Source organism: Panulirus ornatus, chromosome 22 (assembly GCF_036320965.1).
Source record: "Panulirus ornatus isolate Po-2019 chromosome 22, ASM3632096v1, whole genome shotgun sequence".
Taxonomy (NCBI): Eukaryota; Metazoa; Arthropoda; class Malacostraca; order Decapoda; family Palinuridae; genus Panulirus; species Panulirus ornatus.
In genome coordinates this window covers 18,720,234-18,745,746 of record NC_092245.1, presented here as the reverse complement: position 1 = coordinate 18,745,746, position 25,513 = coordinate 18,720,234, and the positions used below count along the sequence as shown (strand labels likewise).

At 38.9% G+C, this 25,513-nt stretch overlaps 2 protein-coding genes across 6 annotated transcripts in view; one reads left to right on the top strand and one right to left on the bottom strand.

Moving 5' to 3' along the window:
* The window catches only part of Ubr3 (Ubr3 ubiquitin ligase), a 169,377-nt gene extending 157,775 nt beyond the window's left edge, over window positions 1–11,602 (top strand). For all 5 annotated transcript variants that reach the window (XM_071676245.1, XM_071676244.1, XM_071676241.1 and 2 more), the window contains one exon: window positions 478–11,602. In XM_071676245.1, the coding sequence (XP_071532346.1) occupies window positions 478–595 (118 nt within the window). In that variant the 3' untranslated portion in view covers window positions 596–11,602. The remainder of the gene's footprint in view (window positions 1–477) is intronic.
* Window positions 1–25,513, bottom strand: part of Polr3B (RNA polymerase III subunit RpIII128) — a 79,161-nt gene that overhangs the window by 20,760 nt on the left and 32,888 nt on the right. The window lies entirely within an intron of this gene.

Below are 25,513 nucleotides of genomic sequence, written 5' to 3'. Positions count from 1 at the left end.
GCCCAAATTGGAAATGGAAGGATAGTGTGAAAAAGATTTTGAGCAATTGGTGTCTGAGGGTGAAAGATGTGCGTAGGATAGAATGAATATGATGACATGGTATACTGGGGTCGATGTGCTGTCAGTGGACTGAACAGGGCATGTGTAAACCATGGAAAAGTTTGTGGGGCCTGGTTGTGGATGGGGAGCTGTGGTTTCAATGCATTACACATGACATCTCAAGAATGAATGTCAGCAGATATGACCTTTCTCCATATGTTCCTGATGTTACTTCATGGTCAACAGTAGGATTAAATCCAACTTCTTGGGGTGAAATTCTGAGAGTTACCCTTGTGCAGGCATTGTTCCTTTTATGACAAAAACCAACTTAAGATAATTTTTTTTTCTTATACCAGCATAGATTAGCACATTAATTAGCAATAAATTAAGATTTTATTACACTTGCACTAACAGCTAACTCTTAGATTAACATTTCAGACGTGGAAAACCTCTGTACCTGAGTGAAGACCGCTACCGTCTGCTGGAGCAACAGTGGTTATCACATTCCTTCGACCATACCAACAGGCGGTGGATCTGGCATCGAGATATCCTTTGAGGGATCGAATCATTGTAAATGCAAAGAATAGCCTTATGATCCAGAAGGTTTGAGTGAAGTTAATGTGAAGGTAATATATTCTTTTTTTGGTATAACCAAGAATTGTTTGACCTTTACTGTAAGAGTGCTGGATGAGAGGATAGACCAGCTGTTGCTCTATAGAAAATTTGGCTAGTACCTAGTTTTGTAAACAGTTTCTTGCAGTAAAGAAATTAATATGGCTTAACTTCACAGTATTTTTTATACTGTGTAAAGAAAATATGCAGATATATTCTTAATCAGAATTCATTATAATCCATGCAAGATGTGTAGGGCTAAAATGACATTTTTGGAGTAACTGGCACTATTTAGATTATTGGTTACACTTCAGAGATGTCGAGACTTGCATTGTAATATACTGGCTCTAGAAGAATATTGCAGTGATACACCTGCATAAACAAGTTAGAACTGAGTAAGAGGTTAAGCTTTTACCTACACTCTAACAGAACTTGGTTGCCAATGTTTCTTAGAGTGAATGTTCTTTGCGTTTACAATGATGATGTATTTTTCTTTCTTCTAACAAATTATATGATTTAGTGAAGCTGGTGATAATATGAAATATGCTTTATTTAGATGCTATTATACAACAGTTATACAGAGAAGGGAGAGTATTAATGTTTGGTGAGACTTGACTTGATCTCCCATGTAACTCATTACAACTCAGAATTGTGATATTGTTTACAGCCATTTTGTTTTCAAAGAAAACGTCCAGGGTGTTTAGCCGAATATCATTCGGATAAAGTTTCCTTCATGTTGGAAACTCCATTTAACAGTTAGAATTAATTAGGTTGAAAGACTATTTCTTCTACTTGCATTTTTTTCTGTAATTAGGAACTTTATATATCTTTATCATTTTGCGATGAAAGAAGATGAGCATTTATTGATTGATAAGGATATGGTGTTATGGAGCACCATTTACTTTCATTGGTCAGTCATAGTTTTTTACACTGTATGTATACTTATGTATGTTTGGAGGAATTTCCTATTGTACTGAACATTAGATATTAAATAGCCATTGGGCATTTAAGGTTAAAATGTTCAGTAATGTAGGTTCTTTTAATATGATGCAAGTATCCTGTCATGATCCAGTCTGTTGTTTACAGCATTGCTCATTTCTTTTTGGTAAGATTGCATTTTAGAGCTATCACCTCCAGATATATTCCAATTATATTAATATTTCATGAGATATGAAAAATGTAAATGTCAAGGCCAAATTCATAATAATTGTTATATAATCTCCTCATACAACAAACATATACATATTTTGAGTTGGATAATTGCATAAGAGCTCAAGTAATCTTTAAGCAAATTATGTATAAAGAAATCACTTGTACACACTGTGTAAATATACCATGTACATATTAAGTCATAATGCAGCTATAAAATGGATTACTGACAGCACAAGAACTCTTGTATTTCAGGTATAACCTTTGGAATGAGACTGTGAACAAGTTAAAATTGTTCATCATTGTCTTTTTTCCCAATGAACTACTTACTCCAGTCAGTCCCCATAGGTATTCACCCTTAAATTAAATGTTTACCAGTGATCAGCATAAAACATTTCATTATTTATTTATAATTAACCCCTGGAACTTCCTATGAAAGTGTCCTGGTGTTACCCAATACCTCTTTCCACCAAATGCTTCAGCAGTCCAAAGCTGCTTTACTTCCAAAAGCAGGGAAATGTAGACTCCTTTGGGGTGAGAAGTTCTTTGATGAAAGTGTACTCAGTCGTACTGATGCAGTCTTGCCAAATGTTACTCTTCACTTTTGGTGTAACCTCAAACATATGAAGTTTGGGTACACTTTTCCATGGTTTACCCCAGATGTTTCACATTCCCTGGTTCAGTCCATTGACAGCATGTTGACCCCAGTATACCACATCGTTCCAATTCACTCTATTCCTTGCACGCCTTTCACCCTTCTGTATGTTGAGGCCCTGATCGCTGAAAATCTTTTTCACTCCATCCTTCCACCTCCAATTTGGTCTCCTGCTTCTTGTTCCCTCCACCTCTGACACATACAGCCTTTTGGTTAGTCTTTCCTCACTCATTCTCTCCATATGACCAAACCATTCAACACAGTGTCCTCTTCTGCTCTCTCAACCACACTTTTTATATCCACACATCTCTTACCCTTTCATGTATATATATAGATTTTTTTTTTTGCTTTGTCGCTGTCTCCCGCGTTTGCGAGGTAGCGCAAGGAAACAGACGAAAGAAATGGCCCAACCCACCCCCATACACATGTATATACATACACGTCCACACACGCAAATATACATACCTACACAGCTTTCCATGGTTTATCCCAGACGCTTCACATGCCCTGATTCAATCCACTGACAGCACGTCAACCCCGGTATACCACATCGATCCAATTCACTCTATTCCTTGCCCTCCTTTCACCCTCCTGCATGTTCAGGCCCCGATCACACAAAATCTTTTTCACTCCATCTTTCCACCTCCAATTTGGTCTCCCACTTCTCCTTGTTCCCTCCACCTCCGACACATATATCCTCTTGGTCAATCTTTCCTCACTCCTTCTCTCCATGTGCCCAAACCATTTCAAAACACCCTCTTCTGCTCTCTCATCCACGCTCTTTTTATTTCCACACCTCTCTCTTACCCTTACGTTACTTACTCGATCAAACCACCTCACACCACACATTGTCCTCAAACATCTCATTTCCAGCACATCCACCCTCCTGCGCACAACTCTATCCATAGCCCATGCCTCGCAACCATACAAAATTGTTGGAACCACTATTCCTTCAAACATACCCATTTTTGCTTTCCGAGATAATGTTCTCGACTTCCACACATTCTTCAAGGCTCCCAGGATATATATATATATATATATATATATATTATTATTATAATTTTTTTCATACTATTCGCCATTTCCCACGTTAGTGAGGTAGCACTAAGAACAGAGGACTGGACCTTTGATAAAATATCCTCACCTGGCCCCCTTCTCTTCCTTCTTTTGGAAAATTAAAAAAAAAAACGGGAGGGGAGGATTTCCAGCTCCCCCCCCCCTTTCCTTTTAGTCGCCTTCTACGACACGCAGGGAATACGTGGGAAGTATTCTTTCTCCCCTATCCCTTATTATTATTATACTTTGTCGCTGTCTCCCACATTAGTCCAAGGAAACAGACGAAAGAATGGCCCAACCCACCCACATACACATGTATATACATACACGTCCACACACGCACATATACATACCTATACATCTCAACGTATACATATATATACGCAAACAGACATATACATATATACACATGTACAGAATTCATACTGTCTGCCCTTATTCATTCCCGTCGCCACCCCGCCACACATGAAATAACAACCGCCTCCCCCTGCATGTGCACAAGGTAGTGCTAAGAATAGACAACAAAGGCTACATTCATTCACTCAGTCTCTAGCTGTCATGTATAATGCACCAAAACCACAGCTTCCTTTCCACATCCAGGCCCCACAGAACTTTCCATGGTTTACCCCAGACGCTTCATATGCCCTGGTTCAATCCATTGATAGCACGTCAACCCCGGTATACCACATTGTTCCAATTCACTCTATTCCTTGCACGCCTTTCACCCTCCTATATGTTCAGGCCCTGATCACTCAAAAATCTTTTTTACTTACTCCATCCTTCCACCTCCAATTTAGTCTCCCACTTCTTGTTCCCTCTACCTCTGACACATATGTCCTCTTTATCAAACTTTCCTCACTCAATCTCTCCCTGTGACCAAACCATTTCAATACATATACCCTCTTCTGCTCTCTCAATCACACTCCTTTTTTATTACCACACATCTCTCCTACCCATTCATTACTTACTCGATCAAACCTCCTCACATCACATCTCTCCTACCCATTCATTACTTACTCGATCAAACCTCCTCACATCACATATTATCCTTAAATATTTCATTTCCAACACATCCACCCTCCTCCGCACAACCCTATCGACAGCCCATGCCTTGCACACATGATATTGGAATCACTATTCCTTCAAACATACCCACTTTTGCTCTCCGAGATAACGTTCTCACCTTCCACACATTCTTCTACGTTCCCAGAACCTTCGCCCCCTCCCCCACCCTGTGACTTACTTCCGCTTCCGTGGTTCCATCTGCTGCTAAATCCACTCCCAGATATCTCCATACAAACTTACCCCCCCATTAACTTCTGACCCTCAAACTTACTGAATCTAATAACTTTGCTCTTATTCACATTTACTCTCAGCTTTCTTCTTTCACACACTTTACCAAACTCAGTCACCAACTTCTGCAGTTTCCCACCCAAATCAGCCACCAGTGCTGTATCATCAGCGAACAACAACTGACTCGCTTCCCAAGCCCTCTCATCCACAACAGACTGCATACTTGCCTCTCTCTCTCCAAAGCTCTTGCACTCACCTCCTTAACAACCCCATCCATAAACATATTAAACAACCATGCGTCAGCGAGATAGTGCCAGGAAACAGACAAAGGCCACATCGGCTCACATACATTCTCTAGCTGTCATGTATAATGCACCGAAACCACAGGTGTCACAGACTCCACCATCAAGAGGTTTACACCACAATTGAAAAGTCATCTTTGGTAAGGCTTCACCGTCATCTCAGAACTTTTCATTCCAGAGTCTACATTTCCTTGCTACTGAAAGTAGTGCAGTCTTGAGGTGCAGGAACCCTTAGGAAGGTCCTGGGTAACACCAGGACTCTTAATTAAAGATTGGTTCTAGGGTAATTATAATGAAATAAATCATATATATATATATATATATATATATATATATATATATATATATACCCTTTGCACAGACAAAACAAAAAAATCACACAAAGACAAGTGAACACCATTGAAGGATTGTTGATTTTGCATATTGATACTTAGGAATTTGTGAATGGTGTAAAAATGAGGAATAATTTATTGTTATTTATTTATAATATAGTTTATATGTTGTAGCCATAACTGTCATGGATTTTCTGACTTGGAAAAAAAAGATCCTATTATCCAGTGTCACCTTGATGTATTTTAACTTTTATCCATGCTATTTATACCTCTTTCCACTTGAGTGGAAAGATTTTTACTTGCAATCTTTCCCATATATTTCAGTAGCCAGCTTTCTCCAGATATTTGTGTTTAAAACTCAGCATTACTCGGTACCTTTTCTGAGAATTTTACAAATTTCCCCAAATTTTGTCAAATTTGCTCACAACAAAATGTTGGAAAGAACTAAGGTTGCAACATCATATGCTTGCAAGGAAATAAAATTTTGTAAGATGATAAAGAGAAAGGTTGAAGTAAGGGGAACAGTGAAAAGACAAAAAAATACAAGGTTAGTGCTTGGTTACAGTGTAAATGTTGGTTTGAAAACAAAACAGCAGTGGGTAGGACAATTTCTTGTTGTTAATTGTGTTAAAAGTTTGTGACATGGTATATTTCATATTCAGAAATACAAAACCATGAAGAATACTCTTAAATATTCAAATTAATTAATTCTTTGAAATTTAGTGGTTGTATTGAATAGTTGTGCCCCACAGCACCAGTAGGTAATTCATTTTGTTTTAAAAAATGGCATTGACAATTTTGTGGACATCGTATACTTTCATCAAGGCTGCATGAAAATCAAACCAAATCTGTTATACATGTTAAAATTTTACACTTCTCATAATGGGAAGTTTGGTTTTGTTGAACTTGCAATGTACATTTCAGCTCAGGAGTCACTTTGTCATTGGTGCCCATGATAACCAAAGTGATAAATTTTGTATATGAGCCTGGCATTTGGTTTTGCATGCCAGCCACAAACTCCATTTTCACATAACATCTGTCTACTTCTTTAGATACAGGAAAGATTTTCTTCAGCCTATCTGTAATTTGGTTACCTAGCTTGATACATTATACATGGACTTTATCTCTTACATGTCCTTGTCACTATTCTTCCATTGAATTTATGATTGTTTCATCATCATCTCTTAATCTTTCAATTTTCTGAAATTTTAAAAATAAATCAGTGCTTAGCACCATTAATAGGACACAATCTGCCATTGCTGTAAACCCATCTGTCTTTAACAGGTCTGAGATTGGCACTGCTCCCAAGATGAAATGTACTTTGCATCCTTAGGGTTTTGTATTATATACTTTTCTTTGTTGCAGCTTCATTTTTCTTTCTAATTTGTAACTACTGCTGCATAATTCTGCTCTTAGATCTCTTTTCCTTTAAAATTTCAAGGTTTTCACATCCTCTTGTATTTCAATACCTCTTAAAGATAACCTTGTGCCTTAAGACTTAAAACTCTGTAATTCAAGGATAGAAATTGATAGGTTCAAAATGTTTATGTTCTTGATGAGTGGGATCACTTTAACATTAACTATGATTTAGTTATTCATTATTGATAACAAATTTTGACGAGGTAAAATAAGGTTATATCAGAATGAAGAGAAAAGGACAGGAAATGCTTTACACTGGTCTCAAAAGCTACTGAATACCATTTTTTAATATTTATGATGTATTTTCCCTTGTAATCATAAAGAAAGGTAAATGTTTCAACAAATATGTAATCAAATCAGTATTGTGTAGTTTCACAGCTGATTATTTTCATGGATGAGACAGTATGTGAGAAGAGAAAGGTGAGTATTTTTTGGTGCAGCTGATCCATCGTGGAATGAGACACCACATTACTGTAATGTTGATGGTATTCTGTAGCAGTTAGAAAAGGAGCTTGACAGGTGTGTGCAAAAGGATGATAAGTAAATAAAAATAAGAAGGTCCTAAAACTTGAAAAAAAAATATGTACTGGGTGAGAAGATAGCCAGATTAGATTTGTACAATTCTTGAACATATTTTTCAAAGTAGAATAATGTAAGATTACTTAGATGAAGGGGAATTTATTGTTTATGGATTCTCCAAGAAGTCTACTGGATTTGTTCTAGCTCAGGTAAGTTCATGAAATATTGATAAAAAATAATTGCGAGCAGAATGAAGAATGAATCCAAGATGGTATTAGATTTAGGGTTTGTGAAGATTTATATAGTACGAGTGATGATACAAGGGGGAAACAGACCATAAAAGATGGATGAATTCAGTGCTTGCATTGTTGAGGGCTTGAGGTATATCACTTTTCCAAGTGGATGGTCATGGATCCTTTTGGAGGATTTTGTAAATAAGATGTAGGGAATGTAAATTCAGGCAAAAGTCTTGACGACTTAACTTTGTGTGCACTTTTGTAATTGTGCGAACAAACTTACAAATTTACCCTTCATAAATGGGATGATACTTATTGTCAATACCTTTGGTGAGAATAGGATTATGAGTAATTTTGCTTAAACAAGGGGTGACTGAATCAATAGATTAGATTCAAAGGCAGTTTACAACACAAAAACTAATACTGAAGTGACCAAGGCATATCACTTGCAGAGGATTAATATAATTTAATATTTATGTATATATGTTTTTAAGAAAATTCTTGATTACAAAAAGATTTTTAACATCTTTGCTTTCATGCATATGTTGTGTAGTAACTGAGTGGGCATTATTAGTATTGTGATGCATGAGTTAATTTTATTTTGTCTGGCACTAGTCATCCAAGTCTTTTTATCTTTCCATTTTTCAGGCATAAAATAGTTGACTGTGTAGGAAACTCCAAAATTGACAGTGGAGGCATTATAGATTTTATGTCTTTTAAGATGCTAACACTGTCCAGATTTTTTCTTTAACATGCTGACACTACTGATTTAATGTCAGAGAAAAGCACGAGTTGTAATTATTATAATCGGATCTAAAATTATAATAAGGAGTACTACTGGTGTTATAGCATCAGCTTTATTGACATAAACATATAATGCATGGAATACTGGACGAATGATGTGGTATACTGGGGTTAACAAGCTGTCAATGGACTGAACCAGGCCATGTGAAGAGTCTAGGGGTAAACCATGGATCCATGGAAAGGTCTCTGAACCCACTCTTCTTCTTACCACACTTCTCTCTCACTATTTTATTACTCGATCAAACCACCTCACACCACATATTATCCTTCAACATTTCACTTCCAGCACAACCACCAACCTTCGCACAGCCTTATCTATAGTCCATGCCTCGTATCCATGTGATATTTTTGGGACTACTATTCCTTCAAACATACCCATTTTTGCCCTTCTAAATAATGTTCTCTCCTTCCACACATTCTTCAGCTATCCCAGAACCTTTACCCCTTCATCCATCTTTTGACTCGCTTCCACTAACATGGTTCCATTTGCTGCCGCATACACTCCCAGATATCTACAACATTTCACTTCCTCCAGTTTTTCTCCATTCAAATTTGCACTCCAACTAACCTGTCCCTCAACCCTGCCGAACCTTGTAACCTTATTTTTATTTGCATTCAACTTTTTTCTTTCACATACACACTTCTGAACTTGGTCATCAGCTTCAGCAGTTTCTTGCTCGAATCTACCACTAGTGTTGTATTATCAGCAAATAACAAGTGACACTTCCCAGGCCCTCTCATTCCCCATAGACGCTTGCTCTTCCCTCCTCCACCACACTATCCATAAACATGTTGAACAACCATGGTGACATCACACACCCTTGCTGTAGACCAGCCTTCACTTAGAAACATTCACTCTTTTTTTATTCATACTCACACACACACATCCATAGCGTGGGCTATGGATAGAGTTGTGCGCAGGAGGGTGGATGTGCTGGAAATGAGATGTTTGAGGACAGTATGTGGTGGTCTGATCGAGTAAGTACTAATAGGGTAAGAGAAATGTGTGGTAATAAAAGGAGTGTGGTTGAGAGAGCAGAAGATGGTGTTTTGAAATGGTTTGGTCACGTGGAGAGAATGAGTGAGGAAAGATTGACCAAGAGGATATATGTGTCAGGTGGAGGGAATGAGGAGAAGTGGGAGACCAAATTGGAGGTGGAAAGATGGAGTGAAAAAGATTTTGAGTGATCAGGTCCTGAACATGCAGGAGGGTGAAAGGTGTGCAAGGAATAGACTGAATTGGAACGATGTGGTATACGGGGTCAACATGCTGTCAATGGATTGAACCAGGGCATGTGAAGCGTCTGGGATAAACCAAGGAAAGTTCTGTGGGGCCTGGATGTGGAAAGGGAGCTGTGGTTTCGGTGCATTATTACATGACAGCTAGAGACTGAGTGTGAATGAATGGGGCCTTTGTTGTCTTTTCCTAGCGCTACCTCGCACACGAGGGGGGGAGGGTGTTGGTATTCCATGTGTGACAGGGTGGTGATCAGAATGAATAGAGGCAGACTATGAATTATGTACATGGGTATATATGTATGTCTGTGTGTGGACGTGTATGTATATACATGTGTATGTGGGTGAGTTGGGCCATTCTTTTGTCTGTTTCCTTGCGCTACCTCGCTATCGCGGGAGACAGCGACAATGCAAAATAAATAAATAAAAATAAATGAAGGAACAGAGAAGGGGGCCAGGTGAGGATATTCCGTCAAAGGCCCAGTCCTCTGTTCTTAACGCTACCTCGCTAATGCGGGAAATGGCGAATAGTATGAAAGAAAAGAAAGATATATATATATATATATATATATATATATATATATATATATATATATTATCCCTGGGGATAGGGGATTAAGAATACTTCCCACGTATTCCCTGCGTGTTGTAGAAGGCGACTAAAAGGGAAGGGAGCAGGGGGCTGGAAATCCTCCCCTCTCGGTGTTTTTTTTTTTTTTTTTTTTTTTAATTTTCCAAAAGAAGGAACAGAGAATTGGGCCAGGTGAGGGTATTCCCTCAAAGGCCCAGTCCTCTGTTCTTAACGCTACCTTGCTAATGCGGGAAATGGCGAATAGTTTGAAAGAAAAAAAAAAAGATATATATATATATATATATCCCTTTTTTTCAACTGTTTCCTGGCGTTACCTCGCAGACACATGGTCATGATGCTGTTTCCTATGAGATGGGATGGCGCCGGGAATGAATGGCAAAAATGAATATGTACATGTGTATATATATGTCTGTGTATGTATATGATGATACGTATGTGTATATGAGTGGTTGGGCTGTTCTTTGTCTGTTTCCTGGTGCTACCTTGTTGATGTGGGAAAAGGCAATCAAGTATAATAATAATAATATTTTATATATATATATATATATATATATATATATATATATATATATATATATATATACACTTCTCGATATATGACAGAGTTACGCTCCAAGAAACCCATCGCAAGTTGAAAATACTGCATCGAAAATATATTTAATACTGTACATCTAACCTACTGAACATCAAAGCTTAGCCTAGCCTACCTTAAATGTTCTCAGAACACTTAAATTAACCTACAGTTGGACAAAATCCTCTTAACACAAAACCTATTGTATAATCGTGTTGAATATCTCGCCATTGTAAACTCGAAAAATCATAAGTCGGGGTCATCTGTATACATGTGGTCATCAGCAAATAATATATATATATATATGGGTGGTACTGGACTTCACCTGCAAGGGGTTACATTGCAAGTGAAAAGTCACCTTTAGCAAGGCTTTATCACTGGGAGTATTGTCTCATTAAAGATCCTCCCACTCTAAATTTAGTCCACATTTCCCTGCTACTGAAAGCAGCACAGCCTGGGAGCCTTTAGAAAGTGGTCTTGGGTAATGCCAGTACTCCATCACTAAAACTGTTCCTGGAGTAGTTATAAAGTAAAAGAAATAAAAAATATACATACAATAAACCTCTGATTAAAATGGAGTAGTTATAAAGTAAAAGAAGTAAAAAATATACATACAATAAACCCTTGATTAAAATGACTTTATGGGGAAAAGAGCTGTCCATTAATGCCATTTGTCTATTAATTATACAGTACTGTATAATTAACTATAATGAAACTGAAAAATAAGTGAAAGAATACAGTATTGATAATAAATATACAGTATTGATAAAATAAAATTAATGTACTGTATACTGTTTTAATCAAATAACCTTTTCTGTATCTGGAAGGTCTTGATAAAGTTCTAAATTGCTGTGATTTATATTGGGGACTCTGAATAAAGTTTATTCAGAATGTGTGGAGTAAACAATGATTCTCCTCTTGTTGCTGCTTGCAAAATTTTCAGTTATGTGCTGATACAAGGTTCTAGGAGGAGCAACAGGCTTTAAAAAGTTGAGCCTTAGTAGGATTATTATGACTTTAAGGCTCTTCAATGCCCATAATAAATAATAAGGCTGCACATCACTGTCACATGAGGTTTCAATGAAATTGATGATACTGTCCAAGGAGTTCCTAACAAAAGACAAGTTGGACTTGCTACTGAGTCTTATCAGTTAAAGCAACATCTGCAATCTCATGTCAAATGGTGATACCCATGAACAGCCTCATCATTTTCAAGCCACACAGCAACATTTATTTTTCGATAGCAGTTATTATTCCAGCTTTCAACGTAACTGGTGGTAGTGCCCAGGCTCAAATACCAGAAAATCAGGCTCGGTACCCTCATCATAAAGGAGCTTGTTTCTGCTACTGACAAGAATGCTCATCTTCACATCCTTCCAGGCAGTAGTCTACCCAGTTGAAGAGTGCAGACTTGAGGTTCTGCAGTGTCCTCTTGTATCTTCCTCTTTGTCTTGCTCCTCCTTCAAAGCAATCTCATCCAGGAATTTTGTTCCATAATGCCTCTTGCAGGATACAATGAATCCTTGATCTACTGGTTGGGGGCAGAGGTGGAGTCCGGTGGCAATGCCAAACACTGTCATACCATCTCAGCTAACCATCTTGTACATGCGAAGATGAAAAGCTGTATTATCCAAAAGTAGGACTGCCTTCACATCCATTGAAGCAATCTTGAGAACTTTTAATTCAGAAGCTGTGGACTTCAGTTACCACACATTCAGGGATGATGGGAAGCTCATTCATCAAGTCCTTTGAAATGCACGGTTTTTGTGACTTCCCAGAACAACAAATTTCAACCAATGGGTGCCATCACCAGTGGTGCAAAGCAAAGCTGATATGCTTTCCTTACTAATTTTGCTTGTGTATTTTCAGTTACAAAACACCAAAGCAAACTAGTTTTGTCACCATTATATACTTGCATTAATAATAAATCCACTTTTTTTTCATGAAGTCATTAAGAGTTTTCTAAATGGCTCTACACATCTGTTCACACTCAGTCTCTAGCTGTCATGTGTTATGCATCGAAACCACAACTCCCTTTACACATCCAGGCCCCACACAACTTTCTATGGTTTACTCCAGACGCTTCACATGGCCCAGGTTATACGTATTCACCATTTCCCGCGTTAGCGAGGTAGCATTAAGAACAGAGGACTGAGCCTTAAGAGGGAACATCCTCTTGTTAATAATGTTTACGTTGGTACAAATGATCACTGACAAATTACTTTTGAGGTCACTTTCAACACTGCATGTAATGGTTAAAATGGCTTGTCACAAAAAAAAAAATTATATGCATATTATAATGACCTTGGTTAAAATGAGTAAAAAAAAAAAAATATTTTAATGATCTTCACATTGCTCTTGACAGGCAAACCTGTGATGATGTGGTAAATGAAAATGACCTTCACAGCAGTGGGAACATACAAGCCAATACATAGCAGATGGGCTATTTCTATAATGAAACTATGGTGCTGGAACAGCCAATTAAAGACAAGAAAGTAGCTCATAAGAAACTCGAGAGACCAATAACACGAGAGTAAATCGTGAATTTACGAAGAGAAAGTAAGAGGGGTATTCGACAAAGTAAATGTCAATATGAAGCACATATTGCTGAAAGTAGCAAGTCATTACCCAGTCAACTGGTCTATTAATAACATAAATTGATGACTCAATTCAAGACAATGCAGCCAATAATTTACTGATGAGAGAACTTTCCTTAATAAACTGACATAAAAGCTGAACATACTATCAGCAATAAATGGAACATTGAAAGAGGTGAAAAATGATAGTTTTTGACTGCTCCTTTCAATAAGTCACTTGCTATGGAAAAAGTTCCAGATGAACAGAAGTTTGCCAATGTAACTGATATTCAAACAAGGTAAAAAAGTCATTGCCAGAAATTACCATGTAATTAGCTTATCTCAATCAGGATAGAATTGTAACCCACTAAGATGACCACTGCTTAATAAATAAAAAATCAGCATAGTTTTCAATGAAATCAGTCATGTCTGACAAATCTGCTTGATTTCTTTTAAGATATAATTAACGTATGACGAAAGTAAAGCAGTTGATGTTATCTATCTACATTTGTAAAAAGCATTCAATAAGATTCTGTATCAAAAGTTACGAGGGGTTGTACTTCGGTGGACAGGAAATTGGGTGGGTGACTGTACACAGAACTGTGATTAATGATCAAGCCTCAGAATGATCAGACATAACAACTGGAGTGCCACAAGGATCAGTCTCAGGATTGGTTCTCTTTCTCATATATATATATATATATATATATATATATATATCAATGATATTGGGCTGCATTGCAATATATAAAAATTCACTGATGATACAGAGTGGTACAAAGCTGGGAAGTAAATCTACAATAGAACATCTGCAGCTTCAAACTAACAGGGACAAACGAATGGACTGGGCTCAAAGGTGGCAAATGAATCTTATGATCGATAAGTGCAAGGTTTTACAAAACTGAAAAGGCATATGTGTGAATTCTGTTGAAATGCAAAAATAAAAAGACAAAAAAGATGTGTGTAATAATCTCTGGCGACCTAAAACTAAGTTAAGCAGTTCACAGAAGCAGTGAAAAGTGAACAAAATTCTTGGTCCATAGGTAAGGCATTTATATCTAAGCACACTGAAATGATCCTTGCTCTTTACAATTCATTGGTTTGTCCCCATCCGGAATACTGCATTCAGTTTTGGTCACTTTAAAAGAAAAAAAAAAGTGGACAGAGTGCAGCTTTAAGCAACCAAGATGATCACTGAGTTGAGAAACAAATCTTACAAGAACAGATTAAATTACTTGAACCTCTTTACCTTAGAAAACAGAAGGCTAAGAGGTGATCTAATACAAGTAATAAAAATTATCATAGGCTCTGATAATTTCTATCAAGTCAATACTTGATTCATCTAATTTCACTTGCAATAATGGATACAAAATTGTGGGCAAACGTTCTACCTCAAATGAGACAAAGTAGTTTTTCATCAACATGATTGTTAACTTATGGAACTATTTGCCAATTAGAGTGGTCAAAGGCAAAATTATAGACACATCCAAGAATATAGTTGATAAATATGTCACTTAAGGTCCACGAATTACATTATTTGTGCCTCCTTAAGTAACACTGACAATTTGCAGATTATCATTTTGGAATGATCTGTTTAACTTCTACTTCTTACCACAGTAATCTGCTCATTTTTATCTTCCACTATCACAAAGCATCGAAAGGATCTAATGGTCTATTGTTCTCTGAAATTTACTTTCTTCTCCTCTGTCATTTTTTTTCCCAAAAAATAATCCTGTCTCTTTGAATCTTTATTGTGCTGTGCATTCATCTTCTTCAATAATTTCTTTTGGAATGCTTCACATGCCCTGGTTCAGTCCACTGACAACTCGCTTATCCCAGGATACCACATCGTTCTAATTCACTCTATTCCATGTATGCCTTTCACCCTCCTGCATGTTCAGGCCCTGATATCTCAAAATCTTTCTCACTCCATCCTTCCACCTCCAATTAGGTTTCCTGCTTCTTGTTCCCTCCAATTCTGACACATATATCCTCCATGTCAACCTTTCCTCACTCATTCTCTCCATATGTCCAAACCAGTTCATCACACCCCCTTCTCTATCAAACAGACTCTCTTCATTACCACACATCTCTCTTACCCTTTCATTACTTGATCAAACCACCTTAGACTACATATTTGTCCTCAAACATTTCATTTACAACACGTCCACCCTCCTCCACACAACCCTATCTATAGCCCATGCCTCGCAACCATATAATATTGTTGGAATTACTATTCCTTCAAACATACTCATTTTTGCTTGGAAATAACATTCTCTTTGCATATATTTGATCTTTTATTCATGTCTACTCTCATATGTGTAAATGTAAATAAAAACTAGGTTTTAGGTTTAGCATGGCAGAATGATAGGTTAGTTGGGGGTGAGAGACTGAATGAAGAAAAGTTGAAGGATGTGAATTCCTTTCAGATACTTGGAAATAGGCATAACAGTGAATGGAAGCACTCCACTCCTCTGTAAGGCACTTCCGTGATTCCATCTGCTGTCATGTCCAATCCAAGGAATCTAATGCTGTGTCTGTATAATGTCAAGAAAAGATAATAAGAAATGTATAAATGTATACGTAAAAAGACCATACAATGATATCACATGAGGTACGAAAGTGCTCAGTAAGTGGCAGATGACACTTTGCTCCATTTTTGTTTTTGTTTAGGTGTCAGTGGTGAACAACACTCATATGACATTCATACAATATTACAATTCTAATTTTAATTAAGCCCTTATAGCAAAGAATGTATTATGTACCACTAGTGTCTGTAAATAAGGGAGGCATGCAATTTCATTTATGATGTTTCAATATGATGTTTCACTAAAAGTCACACTTTTCAAGAACCTATCCACAACATTAGGCTGGAGCATAAGGTAGTAGTAGTAGGTAGGAACATTTAAGCAGGAGTAGTAGTAGGATGGAACATTAGGTTGTAGAAGTTTGTAGGAACATTAGGAAGGAGCCTCAGGAAATACTGTGCTAGAGCAGCCGTCTGTCAGCTTGGCGTGTTAAGGATGAGGCACTAATGGTTAAGAAGTTTACCATTTTTGAAGACTATCTTTCCTTGGCCATCTCCTTGAGAGAGCTCCTGGAGGGAATGGGCATCAGAGACAAAGAATGATAGATATCCAAGATGTTAAGGGGGAACTTGTTGCATATATATATATATATATATTTTTTTTTTCATACTTTGTCGCTGTCTCCCGCGTTTGCGAGGTAGCGCAAGGAAACAGACGAAAGAAATGGCCCAACCCACCCCCATACACATGTATATACATACGTCCACACACACAAATATACATACCTACACAGCTTTCCATGGTTTACCCCAGACGCTTCACATGCCTTGATTCACTCCACTGACAGCACGTCAACCCCGGTATACCACATCGCTCCAATTCACTCTATTCCTTGCCCTCCTTTCACCCTCCTGCATGTTCAGGCCCCGATCACACAAAATCTTTTTCACTCCATCTTTCCACCTCCAATTTGGTCTCCCTCTTCTCCTCGTTCCCTCCACCTCCGACACATATATTCTCTTGGTCAATCTTTCCTCACTCATTCTCTCCATGTGCCCGAACCATTTCAAAACACCCTCTTCTGCTCTCTCAACCACGCTCTTTTTATTTCCACACATCTCTCTTACCCTTACGTTACTTACTCGATCAAACCACCTCACACCACACATTGTCCTCAAACATCTCATTTCCAGCACATCCATCCTCCTGCGCACAACTCTATCCATAGCCCACACCTCGCAACCATACAACATTGTTGGAACCACTATTCCTTCAAACATACCCATTTTTGCTTTCCGAGATAATGTTCTCGACTTCCACACATTCTTCAAGTCTCCCAGAATTTTCGCCCCCTCCCCCACCCTATGATCCACTTCCGCTTCCATGGTTCCATCCACTGCCAGATCCACTCCCAGATATCTAAAACACTTCACTTCCTCCAGTTTTTCTCCATTCAAACTCACCTCCCAATTGACTTGACCCTCAACCCTACTGTACCTAATAACCTTGCTCTTATTCACATTTACTCTTAACTTTCTTCTTTCACACACTTTACCAAACTCAGTCACCAGCTTCTGCAGTTTCTCACATGAATCAGCCACCAGCGCTGTTTCATCAGCGAACAACAACTGACTCACTTCCCAAGCTCTCTCATCCCCAACAGACTTCATACTTGCCCCTCTTTCCAAAACTCTTGCATTCACCTCCCTAACAACCCCATCCATACACAAATTAAACAACCATGGAGACATCACACACCCCTGCCACAAACCTACATTCACTGAGAACCAATCACTTTCCTCTCTTCCTACACGTACACATGCCTTACATCCTCGATAAAAACTTTTCACTGCTTCTAACAACTTGCCTCCCACACCATATATTCTTAATACCTTCCACAGAGCATCTCTATCAACTCTATCATATGCCTTCTCCAGATCCATAAATGCTACATACAAATCCATTTGCTTTTCTAAGTATTTCTCACGTACATTCTTCAAAGCAAACACCTGATCCACACATCCTCTACCACTTCTGAAACCACACTGCTCTTCCCCAATCTGATGCTCTGTACATGCCTTCACCCTCTCAATCAATATCCTCCCATATAATTTACCAGGAATACTCAACAAACTTATACCTCTGTAATTTGAGCACTCATTCTTATCCCCTTTGCCTTTGTACAATGGCACTATGCACGCATTCCGCCCATCCTCAGGCACCTCACCATGAGTCATACATACATTAAATAATCTTACCAACCAGTCAACAATACAGTCACCCCCTTTTTTAATAAATTCCACTGCAATACCATAGCTCCCTTTCCACATCCAGGCCCCACAAAACTTTCCTTGGTTTACCCCAGACGCTTCACATGCCTTGGTTCAATCCATTGACAGCACGTCGACTCCGGTATACCACATCGTTCCAATTCACTCTATTCCTTGCACGCCTTTCACCCTCCTGCATGTTCAGGACCCGATCACTCAATATCTTTTTCACTCCATCTTTCCACCTCCAATTTGGTCTCCCACTTCTCCTCGTTCCCTCCACCTCTGACACATTTATCCTCTTTTGTCAATCTTTCCTCACTCATTCTCTCAATGTGACCAAACCATTTCAAAACACCCTCTTCTGCTCTCTCAACCACACTCTCTTTTATTACCAGACATCTCTCTTACCCTTCCATTACTTACTCAATCAAACCACCTCACACCACATATTGTCCTCAAACATCTCATTTCCAGCACATCCACCCTCCTCCGCACAACTCTATCTATAGCCCACGCCTTGCAACCACATAACATTATTTGAACCACTATTCCTTCAAATATACCCATTTTTGCTTTCCAAGATAATGTTCTCGACTTCCACACATTTTTCAATGCTCCCAGAAGTTTCGCACCGTCCCCCACCATATGGTTCACTTCCGCTTCCATGGTTCCATCTGCTGCCAAATCCATTCCCAGATATCTAAAACACTTCACTTCCTCCAGTTTTTCTCCATTTAAACTTACCTCCCAATTGACTTGTCCCTCAACCCGACTGTACCTAATAACCTTGCTCTTATTCACATTCACTCTCAGCTTTTTCTTTCACACACTTTACCAAACTCAGTCACCAACTTCTTGCATTCATCTCCCTAACAACCCCATCCATAAACAAATTAAACAACCATGGAGACATCACGCACCCCTGCCGCAAACTGACATTCACTAAGAACCAATCACTTTCCTCTCTTTCTACCTGTACACATGCCTTACATCCTCAATCAAAACTTTTCACTGCTTCAAACAACTTGCCTCCCACACCATATATTCTTAATACCTTCCACAGAGCATCTCTATCAACTCTATCATATGCCTTCTCCAGATCCATAAATGCTACATACAAATCCATTTGCTTTTTTAAGTATTTCTCACATACATTCTTCAAAGCAAACACCTGATCCACACACGCTCTACCACTTCTGAAACCACACTGCTCTTCCCCAATATGATGCCCTGTACATACCTTCACCCTCTCAATCAATACCCTCCCATATAATTTCCCAGGAATACTCAACAAACTTAAACCTCTGTAATTTGAGCACACACCTTTATCCCCTTTGCCTTTGTATATTGGCACTATGCAAGCATTCCACCAATCCTCAGGCACCTCACCATGAGTCATACATACATTAAATAACCTTACCAACCAGTTAACAACACAGTCACCCCCTTTTTTTAAGGAATCCCACTGCAATACCATCCAAACCTGCTGCCTTGCTGGCTTTCATGTTCTGCAAAGCTTTTACTACCTCTTCTCCCCTTATCCCTGGGGATAGGGGAGAAAGAATACTTCCCATGCATTCCCTGCGTGTCGTTGAAGGTGACTAAAAGGGGAGGGAGCGGGGTGCTGGAAATCCTCCCTTCCCATTTATAATTTTCCAAAAGAAGGAACGGAGAGGAGGGCCAAGTGAGAATATACCCTCTAAGGCTCACTCCTCTGTTCTTAATGCTACCTCGTTAATGCGGATGAGGCAAATATGTATGAAAAATATATATATATATATATATATATGTTGGTTCTCGGTGAATGTTGGTTTATGGCAGGGGTGTATGATGTCTCCATGGTTGTTTGATTTGCTTATGGATGGGGTTGTTAGGGAGGTAAATGCAAGAGTTTTGGAAAGAGGGGCAAGTATGCAGTCTGTTGTGGATGAGAGAGCTTAAGAAGTGAGTCACTTGTTGTTCGCTGATGATACAGCGCTGGTGGCTGATTCGGGTGAGAAACTGGAGAAGCTGGTGACTGAGTTTGGTAAATTGTAAAGTGTGTGAAAGAAGAAAGCTGAGAGTAAATGTGAATAAGAGCAAGGTTATTAGGTACAGTAGGGTTGAGGGACAAGTCAATTGCGAGGTAAGTTTGAATGGAGAAAAACTGGAGGAAGTGAAGTGTTTTAGATATCTGGGGGTGGATCTGGCAGCGTATGGAACCATGGAAGCGGAAGTGAATCATAGAGTGGGTGAGGGGGCGAAAGTTCTGGGAGCGTTGAGAAATGTGTGGAAGTCGAGAACGTTATCTTGGAAAGCAAAAATGGGATGTTTGATGGAATAGTGGTTCCAACAATGTTATCTGGTTACAAGGCGTGGGCTATAGATAGAGTTGTGCGGAGGAGGGTGGATGTGCTGGAAATGAGATGTTTGAAGACAATATGTGGTGTGAGGTGGTTTGATCGAGTAAGTAATGAAAGGGCAAGAGAGATGTGTGGTAATAAAAAGTGTGTGGTTGAGAGGGCAGAAGAGGGTGTTTTGAAATGGTTTGGTCACATGGAGAGAATGAGTGAGGAAAGATTGACAAAAGAGGATATATGTGTCAGAGGTGGAGGGAACGAGGAGAAGTGGGAGACCAAACTGGAGGTGGAAAGATGGAGTGAAAAAGATTTTGAGTGATCGGGGCCTGAACATGCAGGAGGGTGAAAGGTGTGCAATGAATAGAGTGAATTGGAACGATGTGGTATACTGGGGTCAACGTGCAGTCATTGGATTGAACCAAGGCATGTGAAGCGTCGGGTAAACCATGGAAAGTTTTGTGGGGCCTGGATGTGGAAAGAAAGCTGTGGTTTCGGTGCATTATACATGGCAGCTAGAGACTGAGTGTGAATGAATGTGGCCTTTCATGCGGGGGGAGTGGGTTTTCATTTCATGTGTGGCGGGGTGGCGACGGGAATGGATAACAGCAGACAGTATGAATTATGCACATGTGTATAAATGAATATGTCTGTGTGTGTATATATATATATGTATACGATGAGAGGTATAGGATGTATATGTGCATGTGTGGACATGTATATATATACATGTGTATGTGGGTGGGTTGGGCCATTCTTTCGTCTGTTTCCTTGTGCTACCTTGCTAACGCCGGAGACAGCAACAAAGTATAATAAATAAAAATGAATAAATATATTTTATATTTGATTGCTGTTTCCTGTGTTAGTAAGGTGGTGCCAGGAACAGATGAAGAAAGGCTGCATCTGCTCACATTCACTCTCTAGCTGTTGTGTGTAATGCACCAAAACCACAGTTCCCTATCCACAACCAGGCCCCACAGACCTTTCAATGGTTTAACCCAGATGCTTGCTTTACATACTCTGGTTCAGTCCATTGACAGCACATCAACCCCATTATACATCATTCTCATTCACTCTATCCCTTGCATGCATTTCATCCTCCATGATAGGCTCTGTCGCTCAAAATCTTTTTCACTTCATCCATCCACCACCAATGTGGTCTCCTGGTTCTCCTTGTTACCTCTAATTTTGATACAAATATCCTCTTTGTCAACCTTTCTTCACTCATTCTCTCCACATGTCCAAACCATTTAGCAAATCCTCTTCAGCTCTCTGAAACACATACTTTTTATTATCACCTTACGTTTGTCATTACTTAATCGATCAAACTACCTCAAACCATATATTGTCCTCAAACATTTTATTTCCAACACATCTACCCTTCTCCACACATGTCCTCTCATCCATATAATACTGTTGGGACTACTGTACCCTCAAACATGACCATTTATGCTCTCCCAGATTACGTTATCTCTTTCAACACATTTTCCAGCACTCCCAGAACCTTTGTTCCCTTTTGACTCGCTTCTACTTGCATGGTTTTATTTGCTGCTATGTCCACTCCCAGGTATCTAAAACCCTTTGCTTCCTCCAAGTCTTCTCCATACAAATGAACACCCCACTCTAACTTGTCCCTCAACCCTGCTAAACCTAATAACCTTGCTTTTATTCACATTTACTTTCAACTTCCTCCTTTCACACAATTCCAAACTCAGTCATCGATTTTAACAGTTTCTCACTCGAATGTGCCACCAGTGCCATATCATCAGCAAACAACAACTGACTTACTTCCCAGGCCTTTTCATCCCCCACACACTGAATACTTGCCCCTCTCAAAGACTCACATTTACCTCCTTCACCACCCCATCCATGAATAAATTAAACCATGGTGACTTCACATACCCCTGCTGCAGACCAACCTTCACTTGGAACAATTCACTCTCTTCTCTTCCTGCTCATACACATGCCGTACACCCTTGATAAAAACTTCTCTGCTTCTAATTATTTCTCCTCCCGTGCTATATATTTTTAAGGCCTTTCGCATGGCATTACTATCAACCCTATCATATGCCTTCCCCAGATCCATACATGCCATAAATCCATCCTTTTCTTGCTCAAGTATTTCTCATACACATTCTGTAAAGCAGACGCCTGAATCCAAACATTCTCCACCACTTCTGAAACCTCACTGCTCCTTCCCAATCTGATGCTCTGTACATGCCTTCACCCTCTTAATCAATACACTCCCATACAACTTAACTGGTACACTCAATAAACTTGTATCTTTCTTTTACATGCTCTTTTCATATATTTACTTTCCAACAAATCTATCCTTCACACATCATTACCTATATATAAGCCATGACTTACATCCAAACAGTCCTTTTTGCCTCCCAGAAACAACCTCTATTTCTACACATTCCTCAGTGCTCCCAGAACCTTTGCCCACACCCACTCTGTGATTCACTTCAGTTTTCACGGTTTCATTCGCTGCCATGTCCACATCCAGTCATCTAAAATACTTAACTTCTTCCAAATTGTTTCCAATGCAACTCACATTCCAACTAGCATGTCCCTCTGCCTTACTAAACCTAATAACAATTGCTTTTACTCTGCCTTACTAAACCTAATAATATTGCTTCTATTTACATTTACTTTCAACTTCCTCCTTTCACACACACTTCCAAACTCAGTCCCCAACGATTGCAGTTTCTCACTTGAATCCACTGTAGTGATTTGGGCATAACTCATCATTACAACACTACAAACAGCTTTTCAACATATCAAGACCCTTCATGAATATGATGCAACAACCATAAAGATACCAAGCACTTGGGAGTGGACATAGCAGCTAATGGAACAATGGAAACAGAAGTGGGTGAGTGAGGAGGCAAAGGTTCTGGGAACACTGGGGGATGCATAGGAAGAAAGGTCTTTATCTGGAATGAAAAAATGGGTATGTTTGAAAGTACAGTAGTCCCAATGATGTTGCATACATCAAGGCATGTGCTATAAATCAGGATGTGCAAAGGAGGGTAGTTCTGTTGGAAATGAAAATTTTGAGAACAATGTGTGTGTGGTTTAAGGTGGTTTGATTAAGAAGTAAAATGGGAAGAGAGTATAGTTGAGAGAGTTGAAGAGGGTGTGCTGAAATTGTTTGGACGTATAGACAGGATGAGTGAGGAGAGGTTAAAAGATGATAATACATGTGTGGGGAGAGGTTGAAAGATGATAATACATGTGTATGTCAAAAGTGGAGAGGAAAAGAAGGGGTAGACCAAAATGAAGATGGAAGAATGTAATGAAAAATATTCTGAGTCATTGGGGCCTAAACATGCAGCAAGGTGAAAGGTGTGCACAGGGTAAACTGGTCTGAAATGATGTGGTGTACAGGGAGTGATGTGCTTGTCAGTGGACTGAATCATGGCATGTGAAGTGGCTAGATTGTGGAAAGGGGGTGTGGTTTTTGTGCAGTGTTCATGACAACTAGAGAATGGATGTGAGCACATGCAGCCTTTCTTCATGTTCCTGGGACTACTTCATTAATGCAGGAATTGGTGGGCAAGAAAGAATGTTAGAAAAGAAATATCATATAATATATATATATATATATATATATATATATATATATATATATATATATATATATATATATATATAATGTGTGTGTGTGTATGTGTTACTGAATTCCATCTGCTTAAGGTTACACCAAGAGTTAAGTCACCTTTAGCAAGGCTGCCCCAGGAAGTTGGTCATATCCACCAGTCAGGACTATGTCATAAAGTGTTTTCATGTTGTGTGTGTGTCTGTGTGCAGAGAGCTTGGTAACTGAGTAGTAAGTGCTCAGTGTCTACTTAATGGGAGTTGCATCACAGGCATGAAGGGCTTCGGGATGTGTTGAAACCATGCTTGTTGTGTGCAAAGATGGATAATGTCCAGTGTAAACAGGAGTATGACTCATTTTGTTTGGGGAGTGTGGTTACTGATGGGTATATGTCTAGTGTTAGAGTTTACAAGTGAGATGCGAGGTCAGTCTTTTAGTGCTTGCTGGATTATTTCAGAGTTTATTTGTTTTTTCAGTGTTCTATTTGTTGGGATGTGTGAGTAGAGGTTACTGAAGTGTTAAGCAGGGGCAAGCTTTTATTTCTTCTTGACTGTGGGTGGTTATAGAGTGGTTAGGATGGGAAGGATCTAGTGCTTTTGCACAGAATAGAATGCCAAGCATGTTGAGGTGGGACTGTACAGGGAGGATCTTGTTTCATTGTAAACATGCATTTAAATTGCTATGCAACCAGTGATTGTGCTGCATCCACTGTTTTGTGTGGTTTACAGCTTTCTCCTGTTTGCTTTTGAGAGAATGTAAAACCAAGCAGATGAAACATAGTTTAAAGTGGAGCTTTAAAGTGGAGCAAGTGATTTGTTTGTATGGGATGTTGAGGGATTTTTTCCCCCAAATCTGGTGCCAGTTAGTTTTTCTCAGGGCATTCAGCTTTTGTGTTGATGTTATTGGTGTGGGAAGTAAATGTCATGTGTATCATAGGTGATGCATAGAATGGTTGGAGTATTTTCAGAGGGGAGTGGCTACTTAGTGAATGTGACTGGAGGTTTGGGCTGGATTCATTCCCTGTTTGGAATTAAGAGTGAATGAAGATTTCTGTGGAGGTGCTGACAAATATATTTCCATTAGCTAGAGCATGATTATTGGTGGTCATGTTTCTGATGAGAAATGACAGGTTGTATGTGAATTTGACTACAGACTTTAACATATCTTGCCAACAGTTGCATACAAAGGGCACTCTTGTGTTCTTTATCATACTTTTTCATGTCTTCCTTGTTGTTTCTTAATTTTTCATTCTGTTATATTCAGAGTTTGCCTTCATATATGGCAGGTGTTTATGCTAGTCAATCTCATTTTATAGTTCTGTAATGTCTGTATCCCATAATCCTATATTCTGGAGAAAATGTCATGAAATAAAAATAAAACT